Source organism: Choloepus didactylus, chromosome 4 (assembly GCF_015220235.1).
Source record: "Choloepus didactylus isolate mChoDid1 chromosome 4, mChoDid1.pri, whole genome shotgun sequence".
Classification (NCBI taxonomy): domain Eukaryota; kingdom Metazoa; phylum Chordata; class Mammalia; order Pilosa; family Megalonychidae; genus Choloepus; species Choloepus didactylus.
The window spans coordinates 68,753,711-68,770,323 of record NC_051310.1 but is presented as its reverse complement, the minus strand read 5'-3'; the positions used below and the strand labels follow the sequence as shown (position 1 = coordinate 68,770,323).

General features: G+C 37.7%; 1 protein-coding gene across 1 annotated transcript in view; it reads left to right on the top strand.

Annotated features, from left to right (window-relative positions):
- GABRG3 (gamma-aminobutyric acid type A receptor subunit gamma3) overlaps window positions 1-16,613 on the top strand; it is an 805,263-nt gene that overhangs the window by 38,295 nt on the left and 750,355 nt on the right. Inside the window, exon 3 of the mRNA XM_037832811.1 lies at window positions 10,564-10,631. Coding sequence (XP_037688739.1) covers window positions 10,564-10,631 — 68 coding nt within the window. The remainder of the gene's footprint in view (window positions 1-10,563; window positions 10,632-16,613) is intronic.

Sequence of the window (16,613 nt, the reverse complement as noted above, 5' to 3'; positions counted from 1 at the left end):
AGAGAAATCCACATATAGTCTTATCGAGCTTCCCTTGTAAGTGATGGGCTGCTTTTTTCTTGCTGCTTTCAGAATTCTCTCTTTGTCTTTGTCATTTTACAGTCTGATTAGTTGGTGTCTTCAGGTAGGTCTATTTGGATCTATTCTGGTTAGGGTACATTGGGCTTCTTGGACTTGTGATTTTAAGTCTTTCATAAGACTTGGGAAATTTTCAGTGATTATTTCCTTCATTATTCTTTCTGTCATTTTTCCTTTCTCTTCTCCTTCTGAGGCCCTGTAACACATATATTTGTGCAATTCATGTTATCATTCAATTCCCTGAGACCCTGCTCAAAGCTTTTCATTCCGTTCTCTATCTGTTCTTTTGTGTGTAAGATTTCATACGGATTATTCTCTAGTTCACTGCTTCTTTCTTCTGCCTCTTAAAATCTGCTGTTGTATGTCTCAATGTACGTGTCTTTCATCCCCATAAATTCTGTTATTATTTTTTTTTTGCAAGCTTCTGTGTTCTTCTTTATGGTCACCCAGTGTCTTCTTTATATGCTTCATCTCTTTTGCCACATTTTCCTTCAATTCATTGAATTGATTTGGAACATCCTTAATTTGTTGTTTCAACTCCTGTATTTCATCAGAAGTTTTAGTTTTTTTCTTTGACTGGGCCATATCTTTGTGCTTCTTAGTGTGACTTGAGACTTTTTGCTGATGTCTTGGCATCTGATTTTCTTGATTAGTTCATTCTGGAACTAAGATTTTCTTCTTCATTGGTTTTGTGCTTTAACTCTTCTTTGACATTTGGCTCAACTTATTTTAGACCTTTAGCATAGCTTGTGTTTAACTGATCAGAATTTTTTCAGCACTCATTTATCTGATTCTTGCCTTGCATATATTGAATGATTTTTGATTTTGACCTGTTTATGGAGTTGTTTCACCCCCCAGGAAAAATCTTTCTCTTCCCTCTTCTTCCTCAGGGAATGTTGATCTTCTCAGTTTGTTCTTTATTTGCTTCTCTATTTTTTTTTATTGTGATTATACACATACCATACAATTATCCAAAGATGCAAAGTGTACAATCAGTTGCCCCCAGTACCATCATACAGGATGCATCCATTACCACAATTATTTTTTTTCAATTTTAGAACATTTTTATTACTCCAGAAAAAAAATAAAGACAAAAAAAGGAAATTCAAATCCTCCCAAATCCATAACCACCCTCCTCAATTGTTGACTCACAGTATTGGTATAGAAATTTTGTTACTGTTAATGATAGAATGTTAAAATACTACTAACTGTAGTATAGAGTTAACAATAGGTATATTTTCCCCATATGCCCCTCTATTATTAACTTCTATTTATAGAGTCATACATTTGTTCTGATTCATGAAAGAGATTTTATTAGAAATATTTGTACAGTTAATCATGGACATTGCCCACCATGAGGTTCACTGTTTCGTACATTCCCATCTTTTAACCTCCAACTTGCCTTCTGGTGACATACATGACTCAGAGCTTACCCTTTCCACCACATTCACACAACTTTCAGCACTGTTATTCTCACAACATGCTCCGTTCACCTCTGTTCATTTCCCAACATTTAAGTTCAACCTAGTTGAACATTCTGCTCATAATAAGAAACCATTCCCCATTCTTTAGTCTCGTTCTATATCCTGGTAATTTATATTTCATGTCTATGTGTTTACATATTATAATTAGTTCATATCAGTAAGATCATGCAACATCTGTCCTTATGTGTCTGACTTATTTTACTCAATATAGTGTCCTCAAGGTTTCTTCATCGACCCATTTTTTAAGACGGTTTTGTTTACACACCATACATTCCATCCTAAGTAAACACTCGATAGTTCCCTGTATAGTCACATATTTATGTATTCAGCACCCTCACCACTATCTATATGAGGACATCTCCATTTCTTCCGCAAAGCAGGAGGAAGAGTCAAAGAAGGTAGGGAGACAAAAGAAAAAGAAAAAGAAAGAGAAAAAACAAAAACCTAAACAAACAAACAAACAAACAAACCCAAACATGACCACTAGGAAACAACAAGAGGAAAGATAGCATTAAACTAAAGTAGATTAAAGAGTCAGGCAACATCACCAATACCAGGAGTCCCATATCCTTCCCCACCCCCCCATATGCATTTAGCTTTGGTATATTGCCTTTGTTATATTAAAGGAAGCATTATACAATGTTTCCATTAATTATAGTCTCTAGTTTGCATTGATTGCATTTTCCCCCAATCCCATCCTATTTTTAACACCTTGCAGTGTTGACATTCATTTGTTCTACCTCATGTAAAAACATATTTGTACCTTTTATTACAGTTGCTGAGCACCCTAGGTTTCCCTGAGTTACACAGTCTCAGTCTTTATCCTTCGTCTTTTTGTTCTTGTATCCCACATGTTCCCAACCTTCCTCTTTTAACCATACTCACAGTCATCTTTGTTCAGTGTACTTACATTGCTGTGTTACTATCTCCCACAATTGTTTTCCAAACCTCTCACTCCTGTCTTTTCCTTTCTGTCTGCAGTGCTTCCTTTAGTGTTTCCTGTAGAGCAGGTGTCTTGTTCACAAACTGTTGTTGTCTGTTTGTCTGAGAATATTTTAAACTCTCCCTCATATTTGAAGGGCAGTTTTGCCAAATATACGATTCTTGGTTGGTGTTTTTTCTCTTTCAGTATCTTAAATGTATCACCGCACTTCCTTCTTTCCTCCATGGTTTCTATTGAGAAATCCACACATAGTCTTATCAAACTTCCTTTGTATGTGATGGATAGCTTTTTTCTTGCTGCTTTCAGAATTCTCTCTTTATCTTTGATGTTTAATAATCTGGTTATTATGTGTCTTGGCATAGGCCTATTCAGATCTATTCTGTTTGGGGTATTCTGTGCTTCTTGGATCCGTAATTTTATGTCTTTCATAAGAGATGGGAAATTTTCATTGATTATTGCCTCTGTTATTACTTCTGCCTCTTTTCCCTTCTCTTCTCCTTCTGGGACACCAATGACACATACATTCCTGATTTTCATTTTGTCCTTAAGTTCCTGGACACATTGCTCATATTTTTCCATTCTTTTCTCTATCTGCTCTTTTGTGTGTAGGCTTTCAGGTGCCTTGTTCTCCAATTGTTGAGTGTTTTGTTCTGCCTCTTGAGATCTGCTGTTGTATATTTCCATTGTGTCTTTCATCTCTTGTGTTGTGTCTTTCATTTCCATAGATTCTGCCAGTTGGTTTTTCAAACTTTCAATTTCTTCCATATGTACGCCCAGTGTTTTCATTATACGGTTCATCTCTTTTGCCATATTTTCACTTAACTTTTTGAATTAACTTAGTATTAGCTGTTTAAATTCCTGTGTCTCAGTTGAAGTGTATGTTTATTGCTTTGACTGGGTCATAAGTGTGTTTTTTTTAGCATAGGTTGTAGTTTTCTGTTGTCTAGGCATGGTTTCCTTGGTTACCCCAATCGAGTTTTCCCAGACCAGAATGGACTCAGGTCCCAGAAGGAAAAACTATTCAGTATCTGGTTTCCTTGAGTGTGTGTCTTAGAAAATTGGTACACCCTGTGAGCCTCGGGTTACTGTACTTTTCTGCCCAGCAGGTGGCACCTGTCAGCCTGTAACTCCAGACTGGTGTAAGGAGCTGTGGCCTGTGGCTGTTTTCCCCAGGCTCTGGGGTCTGGTTCTGAATGAAAGGCAGGTAGTAGAGCTGGGCCCCACCCATTTCCTCTTAGGCAAGACAGACCCCCTAGGGAGAGATCATTAGCATTTCAATTGTTTCCCTCTGCCTGTGCTATCTCCACCCTTGTCTGGGTCAGAGTGCTGGGAACTGAAAATGGCTGAAGTTTCTCCACTGAGCTGAAAGAGGGACAAGAAGTCCCCTTCAGGGCCAGTCCATGGCCACACTCTGGCTCTCCAAGGTCAGCCTTCACCCAAAGCCTCTGTCTGCTTGTTGGGGATTTGTGGGTTTTATCGAGCAGTTCATGTTTGTTAATTAAAACTCCAACTGGGGCTCAGTTGGGCTGTATTAACTTGCTTGGAGAGATCTGGTCTCCAGCATCATGAGGCTTTGCAGCTTGGGCTGTGGGAGGAGGGGGCTCCCAGCTTGGATCTACAGTTTTTACTTACAGATTTTATGCTGTGATCTTGGGCACCCCTCCCAATTCAGGTTGGTGTGTGATAAGTGGATGGTCACGTTTGTTCCCTGCAGTTATTCCAGATTATTTACTAGTTGTTCCTGGTTGTTAGTTGTTCCCGGGGGACTAACTAGCCTCCAGTCCTCTTTATGCCACCATCTTAGACGATATCTTCAATATATTTTTGATGTTTGGCCTTTACCTTTCTGCAAGGAAGGTTGTTGTAATTTTGATTGGGCTTGCATTGAATATATAAATTGCTTTTGGTAGTATTGACATCTTTTTTTTTTTAATCTTCATTTTATTGAGATATAGTCATATACCACGCAGTCATACAAAACAAATTGTACATTCGATTGTTCACAGTACCATTACATAGTTGTACATTCATCACCTAAACCAATCCCTGACACCTTCATTAGCACACACACAAAAATAACAAGAGTAATAATTAAACTGAAAAAGAGCAATTAAAGTAAAAAAGAGCACTGGGTGCCTTTGTCGGTTTGTTTGCTTGTTTCCTTCCCCCATTTTTCTACTCATCCATCCATAAACTAGACAAAGGGGAGTGTGGTCCTTATGGCTTTCCCGATCCCATTGTCACCCCTTATAAGCTACATTTTTATACAATTGTCTTCATGATTCATGGGTTCTGGGTTGTAGTTTGATAGTTTCAGGTATCCACCACCAGCTACCCCAATTCATTAGAACCTAAAAAGGGTTGTCTATATTGTGTGTAAGAGTGCCCACCAGAGTGACCTCTCGGCTCCTTTTGGAATCTCTCTGCCACTGAAGCTTATTTCATTTCCTTTCACATCCCCCTTTTGGTCAAGAAGATTTTCTCCATCGCATGATGCCAGGTCTACATTCCTCCCTGGGAGTCATATTCTATGTTGCCAGGGAGATTCACTCCCCTGGGTGTCTGATCCCACGTAGCGGGGAGGGCAGTGATTTTACCTTTCAAGTTGGCTTAGGTAGAGAGAGAGGGCCACATCTGAGCAACAAAGAGGCATTCAGGAGGATGCTCTTAGGCACAGGTATTGACATCTTAATGATATTTAGTCTTCCAATCCATGAACACAGAATATCCTTTCATTTATTTAGGTCTTCTTTATTTTCTCTTAACAATATTTTGTAATTTTCTGTGAACAAGTTCTTTGCATCCTTGGTTAGATTTATTTCTAGATATTTGGTTCTTTTAGTTGCTATTGTGAATGGAATTTTTTTTCTTGATTTCTTCTTCCAAGTGTTCATTTCTTGTGTATGGAATCACTACTGATTTTGGGGTGTTCATTTTGTACCCCACCACTTTGCTGAATTCATCTATTAGGTCTAGGAGCTTTGTTGTGGATCTTTCAGGATTTTCCGCATAAAGGATCATGTCATTTGCAAATAGGGAAAGTTGTAGTTCTTCCTTTCCAATTTGGATGCATTTTATTTCATTTTCTTGCTAATTGCTCTGGCAAGAACTTCTAGTACACTGCTGAGTAATAGTGTTGATGGTGGGCATTCTTGTCCTGATATTAGAAGGAAAGTTTTCAGTGTTTTACCATTAAGTGGGATGTTAGCTGTAGGCTTTTCATGTATGCTTTTTATCATGTTGAGGAAGTTTATTTCTATTCCTATTGGCCTAAGTGTTTTTATCAAGAAGGGTGCTGGATTTTGTCAGATTTCTTTTCTGCCTCAATTGAGATGATCGTGTGGGTTTTTCCTTCATTGTTAATGTGGTGTATTACATTGTTTGATTTTCTTATGTTGAACCAAACTTGCATACAAGGGATCAATCCCATTTGATTATGCTGTATCATTATTTCAATATGTTGCTGGATTTGGTTTGCTAGTATTTTGCTGATGATTTTTGTATCTATCTTCATAAGAGATAGTGATTTGTAGTTTTCTTTTCTTGTGGTATCTTTAGCTGGCTTTGGTATGTGGGTGATGTTGGCCTCAGAATATGTTAAGGAGGGTTTCCTCCACTTTTATATTTTGGAAGACTTTGAGCAGAATTGGAGTTAAGTCTTCTTTGACTATTTGGTAGAATTCCTCAGTGTAACCATCTGGTCCTGGGCCTTTCTTTGTTGAGAGTTTTTTGATTACTAATTCAATCTCTTTATTAGTAATTGGTTTGTTGAAATCTTCTGTTTCTTCTTAAATTAATGTAGGTAGTTTGTGTGTTTCTAAGAATTTGTCCATTCATCTAGTTTATTGAATTTATTGTCATACAGTTGTTCATAGTATCCTCTTACAGTTCTTTTTATTTCAGCAGGGTTGGTAGTAATGTCCCTTCTTCATTTCTGATTTTCGTTATTTCCATCCTCTCTATTTCTTACTTTAACATTCCAGTTAAAGGTTTGGTATTGCTCAATCTCTCTCTCTCTCTCTCTTTTTTTTTTAGTTCTCAATTTCATTTATTTCTAATCTAATCTTTGTGATTTTCTTCCTTCTGCTCACATTGGGTTTAGTTTGTTCTCTTTGCTCTAGATCTTCCAGTTTTGAAGTTAGGTCTTTGATTTGAAATATTTCTTCTTTTTTAATGTAAGCACATTTAGAGGTATAAATTTGCCTCTCAGCACTGCCTGTCATTTTCATTCGACTCAAGATATTTCCCAATGTTGCTTCTGATTTTCTCTATAATCCACTGATTGCTTAATGGTATGTTGTTTAATTTCCACATATTTGTGAATTTTCCCCTTCTCCCTCTGTTATTGATTTCTAGCTTCATTTGTTGTGTTGGAGAATATACATTGTATGATTTCAGTATTTTTGAATTTATTAAGACTGGTTTTGTGACTTAAGATATGGTCTATTCTGGAGAATTATCTGTGCGCACTGGAGAAGGATGTGTATTCTGTTTTTGTTGGGTGCAGTGTCCTACATATGCCTGTTAGGTCTAGTGTATCATTCATTGACCTTCTGACTATACGTTCTATCTATTATTGAGAGTGGTGTGTTAAAGTCTCCCACTATAATGTAGAACTATCAGTATTTCAAATACTTCAATATTAGAAATACTTCAAATCTATCAGTATTTGCTTCATATATTTTGGGGCTCTGGTGTTAGCTGCTTATTTTTTTAATGATTACATCTTCTTATTGAATTGTCCCCTTTAATAGCATATAATGACTATCTGTGTCCCTTGTAACTGTTTTTGACTTAAAGTCTATTTTATCTGACTTTAGGAGAGCCAACCCACTCACTGTCTTTTGGTTATCACTTGCATGGTATATATATTTTTCCATCCTTTATCTCTCATCCTACTTGCATATTTAACTTTAAGGGCTCTCTTGCAGAAAGCATATAGTTGGGTCAGGGCTTTTCATCCATTCTGCCACTCTCTGCTTTTTGACTGGAGAGTTTAATCCATTTATATTTAAAGTCATTACTGATAATACAGGACTTTTTTTCCTGCCATTTTGCTGATTAGCCTCTGTAAGTCTTATATCTTTTTTGTCCTTCACCTCTGTTAATGCATACTTTTATATTTATTTGCTTTTTTGTGTTTTACCATGTTGAGCGCTTTCTCACTTCTATCTGGATAAATTTTTCATCTAATTTCCCTATGGTTACCATGGAATTAAAATGTAACATCCTAAATATGTAGCAGTCATATTTGGTTTGATACCAACTTAACTTCAATAGCATGCACATATAGTTTTCTTATATCCCTCTGTGCCCCCACCATTTTTTGTGCTTGTTACTACATATATCTTTGTACATTGTATGTCCAAAAACATAGGTTTTTCATTAATTTTTATGTATTTGCATTTTAGCTCCTGTAGGAAGTAAAAGGTGGCGTTACATACCAAACAATATAATGTAACAATGGTGGCATTTATAATTCGCCAATTGGTTATTTTTACCACAGGTTTTATTTCTTTATGCTGCTTTGAACCACTGTCTAGTGCCCTTTCTTTCAGTCTGAAGAACTCCCTTTAGCATTACTTGTAGGGCCAGTCTAATGGTGATGAACTCCCTCAGCTTTTGTTTATCTGAGTATGTCTTAATTTCTCCCAGATTTTTGAAAGAAAATATTGCCAGGTATAAAGTTCTTCACTGGCAGATGTTTTCTTTCAGCACTTTAAAATATTTCAACCCACTGCTTTCTTGCCTCCATGGCTTCTGAGATAAATTGGCACAAAATCTAATTGGGACTCCCTTGTATATAGCATGTTGCTTTACTCTTGTAGCTTTTAGAACTCTCTCCTTGCCATTTGTGTTTAATAGTGTAATCACTATTTGATGGGGTGAATTTTTCATCATGTTTATCCTTCTTGATAATTCTCTGATCTTCTTGGATGTGTATATTCCTGCCTTTTGCTGAATTTGGAAAGTTCTCTGTCATTATTTCTTTGACTACTCCATCTGCCCTTTTCTCTCTTTCTTCTCCTTCTGGGACTCCCATAACACATACACTGGTGCACTTGATGGTGTCCCATAGCTGTCTTAGGCTATCTTCACTTTCAACATTTCTTTTTTCTCTCTGCTCCTCAGCCTGACTCATTTCAAGTGTCTTGTTTTCAAGTTCACTGATTCTTTCTTCTGCCAGCTCCAATATGCTCTTGAAACCCTCCTGGGCATTTTTCATTTAAGCTATTGTGGCCTTGAACTCTAGCAGTTTGGTTTGGTTCCTTAATGAAATTTATCTCTTTACTTAGATGCTCATATTGTTCATTCATTGTTTTCCTGATATCCTTTAATTCTTTCTCTGTATTTTCCTTCATCTCCTTCAGCATATTTAAGGTCATTTTCTTAAAGGCTTTGTTTGGTGTGTCCACACTCTCATTTTTTTTGTTGGTGTTTTCTGTATTTTTATCCTCTTCCTGTTTCTTTGTTTGTCTTGCACTCTTTTGTTGAACGCTCTACATTGTAATATTTTAAAATGTGAACTATGGGACTTACTCCCTGGTATGTCTATTTCCCGGTTTTCTAACCAGCTGTTGATAAGACAGAGATCTTCTTGAGCTACAGTCTTCCTATCAGGAAGGCCTGCCAAAGGAGAATGCAGTGTGCAGGGTTTCCCCTGTCTTTCCAGCCTCTGGTTTTTCCTGGGCTTTTGCTTGTTAGTTATTTTGGAGTTCCCCTGTTTACAGGAGTCTTGCTGTTCTCTTTGTTTCCCAGGAGACAGTCCTCCCTCCTGCATGTGTTGGAAGGCAGCAGGACTTTGTCCCAGATTGTCAGCCTCTATAGATTTTTTATACTCCTTTTGTTGTCTCAAGATGCTTTTGCCTGGAGGGTGAATTCTGTGAGGAGGCTCACACTGGAGAGGACTTTCCCAAGCCAGTCTTTTCCAGCCAAAGCAGGGCCAGGGACCCATAAAGAGGGTGCAGACCAGCTCAACAGTTCTGAGGAGGGCATCAGAGAGAGCTCCAAAAGCTGCTCTCACAGCAACTCAAAGCTGATCTTTCTTATCCTGCACAGCAAATGCAGCCCGTCAGCTAACTGTCCCCTGCAGCCCTGAAGAAGTGCTGGATCTGCTTCTGTCTGGCAGGGTTAAAGCAATGGCTTCTGCTGCCTTTGTCAGCAGTTTGAAACATTATTTGTTTTCAGAGTTGGTTCCCAGTGATCCAAACTTGTTAATAAAAACTGTGATCAGTGATCGGCTGTGCCTGCCCTGTTCTTGGAGGAGAGGATTTTCATTTCCTTTTCTGTCACCAGCAGCTAGCCAGGGACTGGACCCCATTGTCAGCCTGCCACAAAAGTGGGGGATGTGCACAGATAGCTGCCACTCCAAAAGAGCAATTTACAGTTCTTTACCAGAAATTGTCTTCCTCCTGCTCTTGCTCTTCCCCATTTGCAGCATAGTGCTTTTCTGGCCTCTGCAATTTCAAAACAGCTGTTTCCGACAGTTCTTAGTTGTTTAATAGTTGTTTTGGTGGAAGGACTGATTCCTGGAGCTCCCTACTGTGCCGTCTTCTCTGGAAGCCCCTCCTATCTAGATTCTTGCTTTGAGTTCCTCTGTTTTGGAACAATCGGTAGAAATTCATGTAATGGATAAATGGCAAGAGCACATTGCTAGATGATACTGATAGTCACTTGTGTTTGATTTTATAGTGAAACTTTGACATTCAATTACTATAGCATGTCACACTTTATCTCGTATCTCTGCCATATAATAGTGTAACTAATTCTGCAGAATATCTTTTTAGTCATTGATAACTAACAAATTACAGTGCACTAGTGTGCTGTTCCCCCAGAACTTTTATTAAGTGCAAGTAAGACTGTCCTCCCACTGAGAATTTTAAAAAGTTAGATGGGCACTGTTTGAATTATAAGTACAAGAGAAGTCCTCCCAAAATCTACCCCTTTCAAACGTAGCCTTGCGGTATCAGTGTGTGTCATCAAGAAGTTCAGTATTGTTCTCCTCTCTCTCTTTCTCCCTGGCACAGATTATTAACATACATGTATTTTTCTCCACAGTAAAACCGACCGTAATTGATGTTGACATTTATGTAAACAGCATTGGGCCTGTGTCATCAATAAACATGGTAAGAAGCTACTTTATTTTCTGATCTGATGGACTTTACCTCCATTCTTGCTTACAGTCTCATTCTGGATTTCCATTTGTGATTTACCATAAAACTTACAATTGAGTTCTTAAATCTGTTCTTGATAGTTTAAACACTGAAAATGGTTTAAACGAAGAAGTAGAGTGTGGGACAGGAGCAGTGAGAACATCAATCTAACGATTAGGAAATATTCCCCTTCTGCCACCTTCTGCACATGTATTTACAGCTCTCAGATTTTCAGATGGGATTATGTGAATTTTATAGTCATTGGTTATATTTGACTTTAGAAATGCTGAGAGTGAATATAAATGACAGCTTTTTTTACTTTAGTTCCTATTTTCAAGATTCAGTATACTTTTGGTGTTTCTTAGGAAAGGATCTGCAGTTACCCACCCAGATTATATTTCTGTCTTTAATTTTAACTCTGTGAGGAAGTAAATTGCATTTTCTTAGAGAGGAATGTATGTAATAAAGTATAGTACTTCACTTAGTGGAGTATTTCCACAGACTTACAAGCAAATTGAGCTACAGCAGTAACTGTTTTCAATGTAAAACATCATAGGATGTAGAGGCGGATGCTAAGTAATTGACAACCACCTTTCCCTGTTAAGAAACTGCTTAGCTATGAAGAAAGCATCTTAATGTTGGATCCTTTCCTTTGGAAAGTCCCGTGACCTGCTGCAGGGAGTGGTGGCTTCCCTGCATTGGGTAAGAGCATTCCAAGAGCAAACAAGTGCATCTGTGGACACAGGCGATGCCAGGAATTCCTGCAAACTGGGGCCAACCTTGTGCTCACAGCTGCATGTGAGGCAGTGTGTTGGGGATTGCCAAAATGCTGATTTACATACCTTCTTTTCCTTACAGCATTCTGTGGATGCAAACAACCTCTCCAAAGTTAGTAGAAAAATTATTTCCTGTCATTGCCAAATTTTAAAAGTGTTCATTTTTTCTCTGAAGATATGTGTTTTATATAGGGGTAAAATAATTATTTATTTAGAATTTAGTTAAAAAATCCCCGTGTTATCCATAAACTGGAGACGGGGCACTACCCAAAAGGTAAAAGGAACAAAAGAATCTTCACCTTACACAACCAATGAATTGCAGATAGCTCTGTAGTAAAATAAACTATAAACGTAATATGCCCTTTTCCTGATAAGCAGTTAGTCAGCTGATTGCAGAAAAAAAAAGTAATCACTTACTAATTTATTTGTTTGTTAATGTGGAGTTTCATTTTTTAACCTTTGTTTCAAGACACTTTATTTAGCACCTTCATGTCTAACACTGATTTATGTCTACTGCTGAAAATTAAATGTGTTTCTGTCAATATATAGTTACAAAATTATTTCAGGAACAGGTTCTTGCAGTTGCACATTCAGGGATTTTGTGAACACTTATAACTTTGAGATTAACTTTGTGCCCAGAATTAACCTTTGCTATTGGAATCAATGGAACAATTTCCCAGGGGAAATCACAGGATGTAGAGGAGGTGGCTAAGAAACTGACAGTCACCCAGTGGACAATAGTGTGCTATGAGTAGGCACAGAGTGAAGCAAAAGCAGGCAGAGGGAAGAGTGGGCTTCCCTGACGATGGCGTCTCAGTCTGAAGCGTGACCAATGAAAAGAATTTGCCGATAGAGTCTCGAGGAGCGGTCATCCATTCAAGGCACAGTTACAGGGTGTGTGAGCCAGTTAGGGGATATTGGGGTTCTCCATAGAAACAGAAACAACTGGTTTTATGTATGTGTGTGTATGTGTGTGTTTGTGTAAATGTACATATGTATATACATATACACACATAAGTCCAAATACCATAAAGCAGGCAGTAAACTGGAAGTTCTGGAGAAGGTGATTCTGACGTCTGACAAGTCTGAATTCTGTAGATTAAGCCTCAAGCTGGAAAATCCAATAAAAGTGATGCTGAAATAGATGATGGATGATGGATAGGGAGGGAGGGAGGGAGGGAATGAAATAGCAGTGTGACAGCATGTTAAAGCTGGTGGATTGGGGTATCAGGGAAGGGGGTCAGGGTATGCTGGAGTTCTGTGTATGGGGTTTGTATTGTTTTTGCAACAGTTCCTATAACTTTGAATTTATTTCAAAATAAAAAAAAATTAAATTAAATAAAAAAAAAAGTGATGCTGAAGTTGATTCCAAATTCCCCAGGGGAAATTGGCTGACAGAAGTTGAGGCAGAAATTTTTCCTTTTGATGTCTGAAATCCTTAGTTCTGACTTTTAAGACCTCCAAATGATTGGATGAGGAGATTCCCCACACTCCTAAGAAAGGTCTCTTTTGTTGATTGTAGATGCAATCTGCTGTAGATGCAATCAACTGATTATAGAGGCAAATTCATCCAAGAAATACCCCTCATGGTAACAATCAGGCCAATGCTTGCTTGACCAAACAACTGGACAATAACCTAGACAAATGACACATGAAATTAACCATTAACAGGGGATGAGGGACTGAAGTACAATTTAGAGGGTAGGTTACAGCCTGTCCTCACTCTGGGCTTGCTGGGCATAAGGTGAGGTGAGGAGACAGGGTGTCATTTCTGGGTTTGTTCAAAGCAGATCCTGGTGTCAGGGAAGTAAAAAAACCCATTTCATCTGAGCTACTTGTAGGTCATGTTTCATGAGATTAATTCAAATCTCTAGCCAGAACCCCCTTTTTGTCTTTTAAAGAGAAAAGCCTACAAAATGACATAAAATTGCTGCTTAATTAGAGATTTTACATCATTTATGCTGATCCCCCCATCATGTGGCAAGGAATGATCTTAATCAAATGTCCTGAGGCATTGTAAGACCTCTATCACCAAATAAAAGCAAATGATCTTCTGCATCATACATCTGCATCCCCAGCCAGTGCCACAATTTATCGACAATTTAACAACAAGGATTGGATGGAAAGTTTTTCTATTAACCCCTCATTAAAAAACTATACTGTGAATATCTTGACCACTCATCTAGCCCAATTGTTTTTCTATCTAGAATATATTTCTTCTGTATTGAGAGGGTAGACCAGTACATGTTGGTTTCCTATTATTTTAACAAATTGAAACAACCAGCCAGGTGACAGTGGGCAAGATGAAAAATTTTTTAAAAAAGCACTTTACTGTGGAAAGAGTGACATGTTTGTATTAAATTCTCAGCAGAGCTGAGGTTGTCCTTGCAGTTCCAGTATCTAATTTCATGAGGAAGAGATAACATACTACTAACCTGCTTCACTGAAACAAAGTATAGCACATAGTGAAGGTCTGTTTGAAGTGTATACATATGCATACATATGTGAATATTTAATTCTTATTCTCTATGTGGGTGAATTTTGCAGCTGGGTGTTGATAAGACAGAAATGAATGAAGGCCTACTCCCTTCCTCTGGGGAAAAAAATCCACACACCAACCATCGGGGTGCACTGGGTGGAGAACCAGAATGAGTTAGATTCAGGGCTGAGCAATCCAGAGAAGGGAGATTCCCAGCTGGCCTTCAGCTGGGAAGGGCAGTGAAATCGGGGCGTCCAGCTGCTCCTTGAAGGATGAGTGTCTTGAACCTCTGTACTCAGAACACATTGCTTGAAGTCAAAATGACAAACGGTTGCCTCACACATTGTTGAATCCATTCCGCAGACCTCCTGTATCTAGTACAAGCATGCTACACAGTTTGAAAAGAATGTAAAATGCTTAAAAGTGAAATGTGGGCCTACTAAAAAATGAAAATAGTGGAAAACTGGCTGTGTAAGTGGGTTTGGGGATTAAGTTGGCAACAGAAAAAAATATATGAGAAAGATTAAAACAACCAGATTAAAGAATATGTTATGGGGATAAGAGCACAATTGAGAGATGTGTACAAGATTTAATGATATAGATTTTTATTTCAGTTTTGATCATAAAGCTAAAGCCTGATAAAATTCTGACTTTTCTCCAAATAGCCATTTATCAATCAATGAAACAGGGAAAACAATTACAATTTTTCTTTTTTCTTTTTTCTCCTCTCCTGTTTATTTCTCCCCTTCTTTTTGCTTCTTTCTTGATATTATTAATGCTGAAGATTCTGTTTCAGAAACTCCTCCAGCTAAAGGAAAAGGAAATTGTGTTTCAGTGTATTGTTTCAAAGAAGGATTTTGATTATCTTGTTAATTCTGGAACTGATAATGCTTTTCTAGTTATTGAGGGGATTAGAAACAGTTCAGAAGGGTTAGTGGAAAAGCTTCTTTTATAAAACATTTATGGCATCCTCTCTTGTTAGTCATTATAAAATATATAAACATGAACAATTCCTCATAGAAATTATACATGGGTTATTTCAGGAATATGTAAGGTGCATACAGGGGGAACTTGTGAATTTATTTTTGAGAATATTAACAGTAAGAAACTTTTTGGAAAAGGAAAGAAGAAACCAGATTCTGTCAATCTCATCTCATTTACTCTTTGCACTATTATTGTGGAGAAGGTACTGTCATTCTCCACTGATCTGTGTCGACTGAGCTGAAGCACACCAAGGTTGCAAAGCATGGATTCTAACTCCAATCTTCTTGAGAGGAAAGCCTAGCATTCATTTCTCCAATTAATATGTAAATAAAGCAGCAGTTGTTCAGAGCTATAACCAAAAGCCAGGAGGAGAGGGAGGTCAGTTCCATTCCAAAAAGGTTGATTATTACTAGAGGAGGGTCCATTGCGTTACAGAACTTTTCTGAAGGTATCTAAGTTCAGGAAAGTCTATCTTTACAAAGGTGTTGAAGAGGGCAGCACCAAGGGTTTCCTTTGCATTTATCCTGCTTGAGATTCATGGACACTTTTGTATCTGTAGCTAGATACCCTTTATCCATTTTTAAAAACCGTTGACCACTATTTCTTAAAAATATTGCTTTGTACCATTCATTCTCTCTTTCTTGACCTTCTAATACTCCAGTCACATGAATGTTAAACTTTTTAACCATGTTCCATTGGTCTTCGGTGCCTGTTCTGTTTTCTTCCATACTTTGGCTCTCATGCTTCAGTCTGAGGAGAAGCTTCTGACATGACTTTCAGCCTACTGAATCAATTTCCTGGGTCCAATTATCTGTTATTTAAATTCTTGATTTCAGTTGCAGCATTTCTAATTAAATTTTTATTAGAAAATTTGTTGGTTTACAGAGCAATCATGCATAAAATACAGGATTCCCATACACCACACCACAACCACCACCTTGCATTGGTGTGGAACATTTGCTACAATTGATGAAAACACATTCTTATAATTGTACCATTAACTATACTCCATGGTTCAACTTAGGGTTCACTATTTGTGTAGTTCTATGGATTTAAAGAAATTTATTCCATTACCATAAACACAACCTAATATTTCCCGTTTTAACCATATTAAGATCTGTATTTCAGTGCTGTTATTACATTCACAAAGTTGTCCTACCATTACCACCATCCATCACCAAAACGTTTCCATTGTTACAAATAGGAACCTTGTACGTTTTAAGTCTTTATTTCCCATTCCCTATCCCCACCCCATCTCCCAGTATCCTATATTCCAGATTCTGACTCTGAGTTTGCTTATTCTAATTGTTTCAAATCAGTGAGATTATAAAATATTTGTCTCTTTGTGTCTTGCTTACTTCACTCAATATGATGTCTTCAAGGTTTATCCATGTTGTGGCATGTGCAACATTTTTTAATTCTCAAATTTTAATCTGATTCTTTCTAATAGATTTCAGCTGTCTGCTGAAATTCTCCATCCTGCTAACAATTTTCTCTCACATATTAATCATTATCCATTAATCATAAGTGCAATGTCTGGGTCATCTTTGGTTCTGTTTTTATCATTGCTTTATTGCTTGGTCCTGTTTCTTGTTATGCCTGGTGATTTTGATTGTGTATAAACATTGTTAGAGGCTTAAGGTCTTGTTTCCTCCTCTCTCTGGAGGTCTGAGTGGGACTTGAGCTCATTTGAGGTCTTGCTAAGTCTCCATCAGG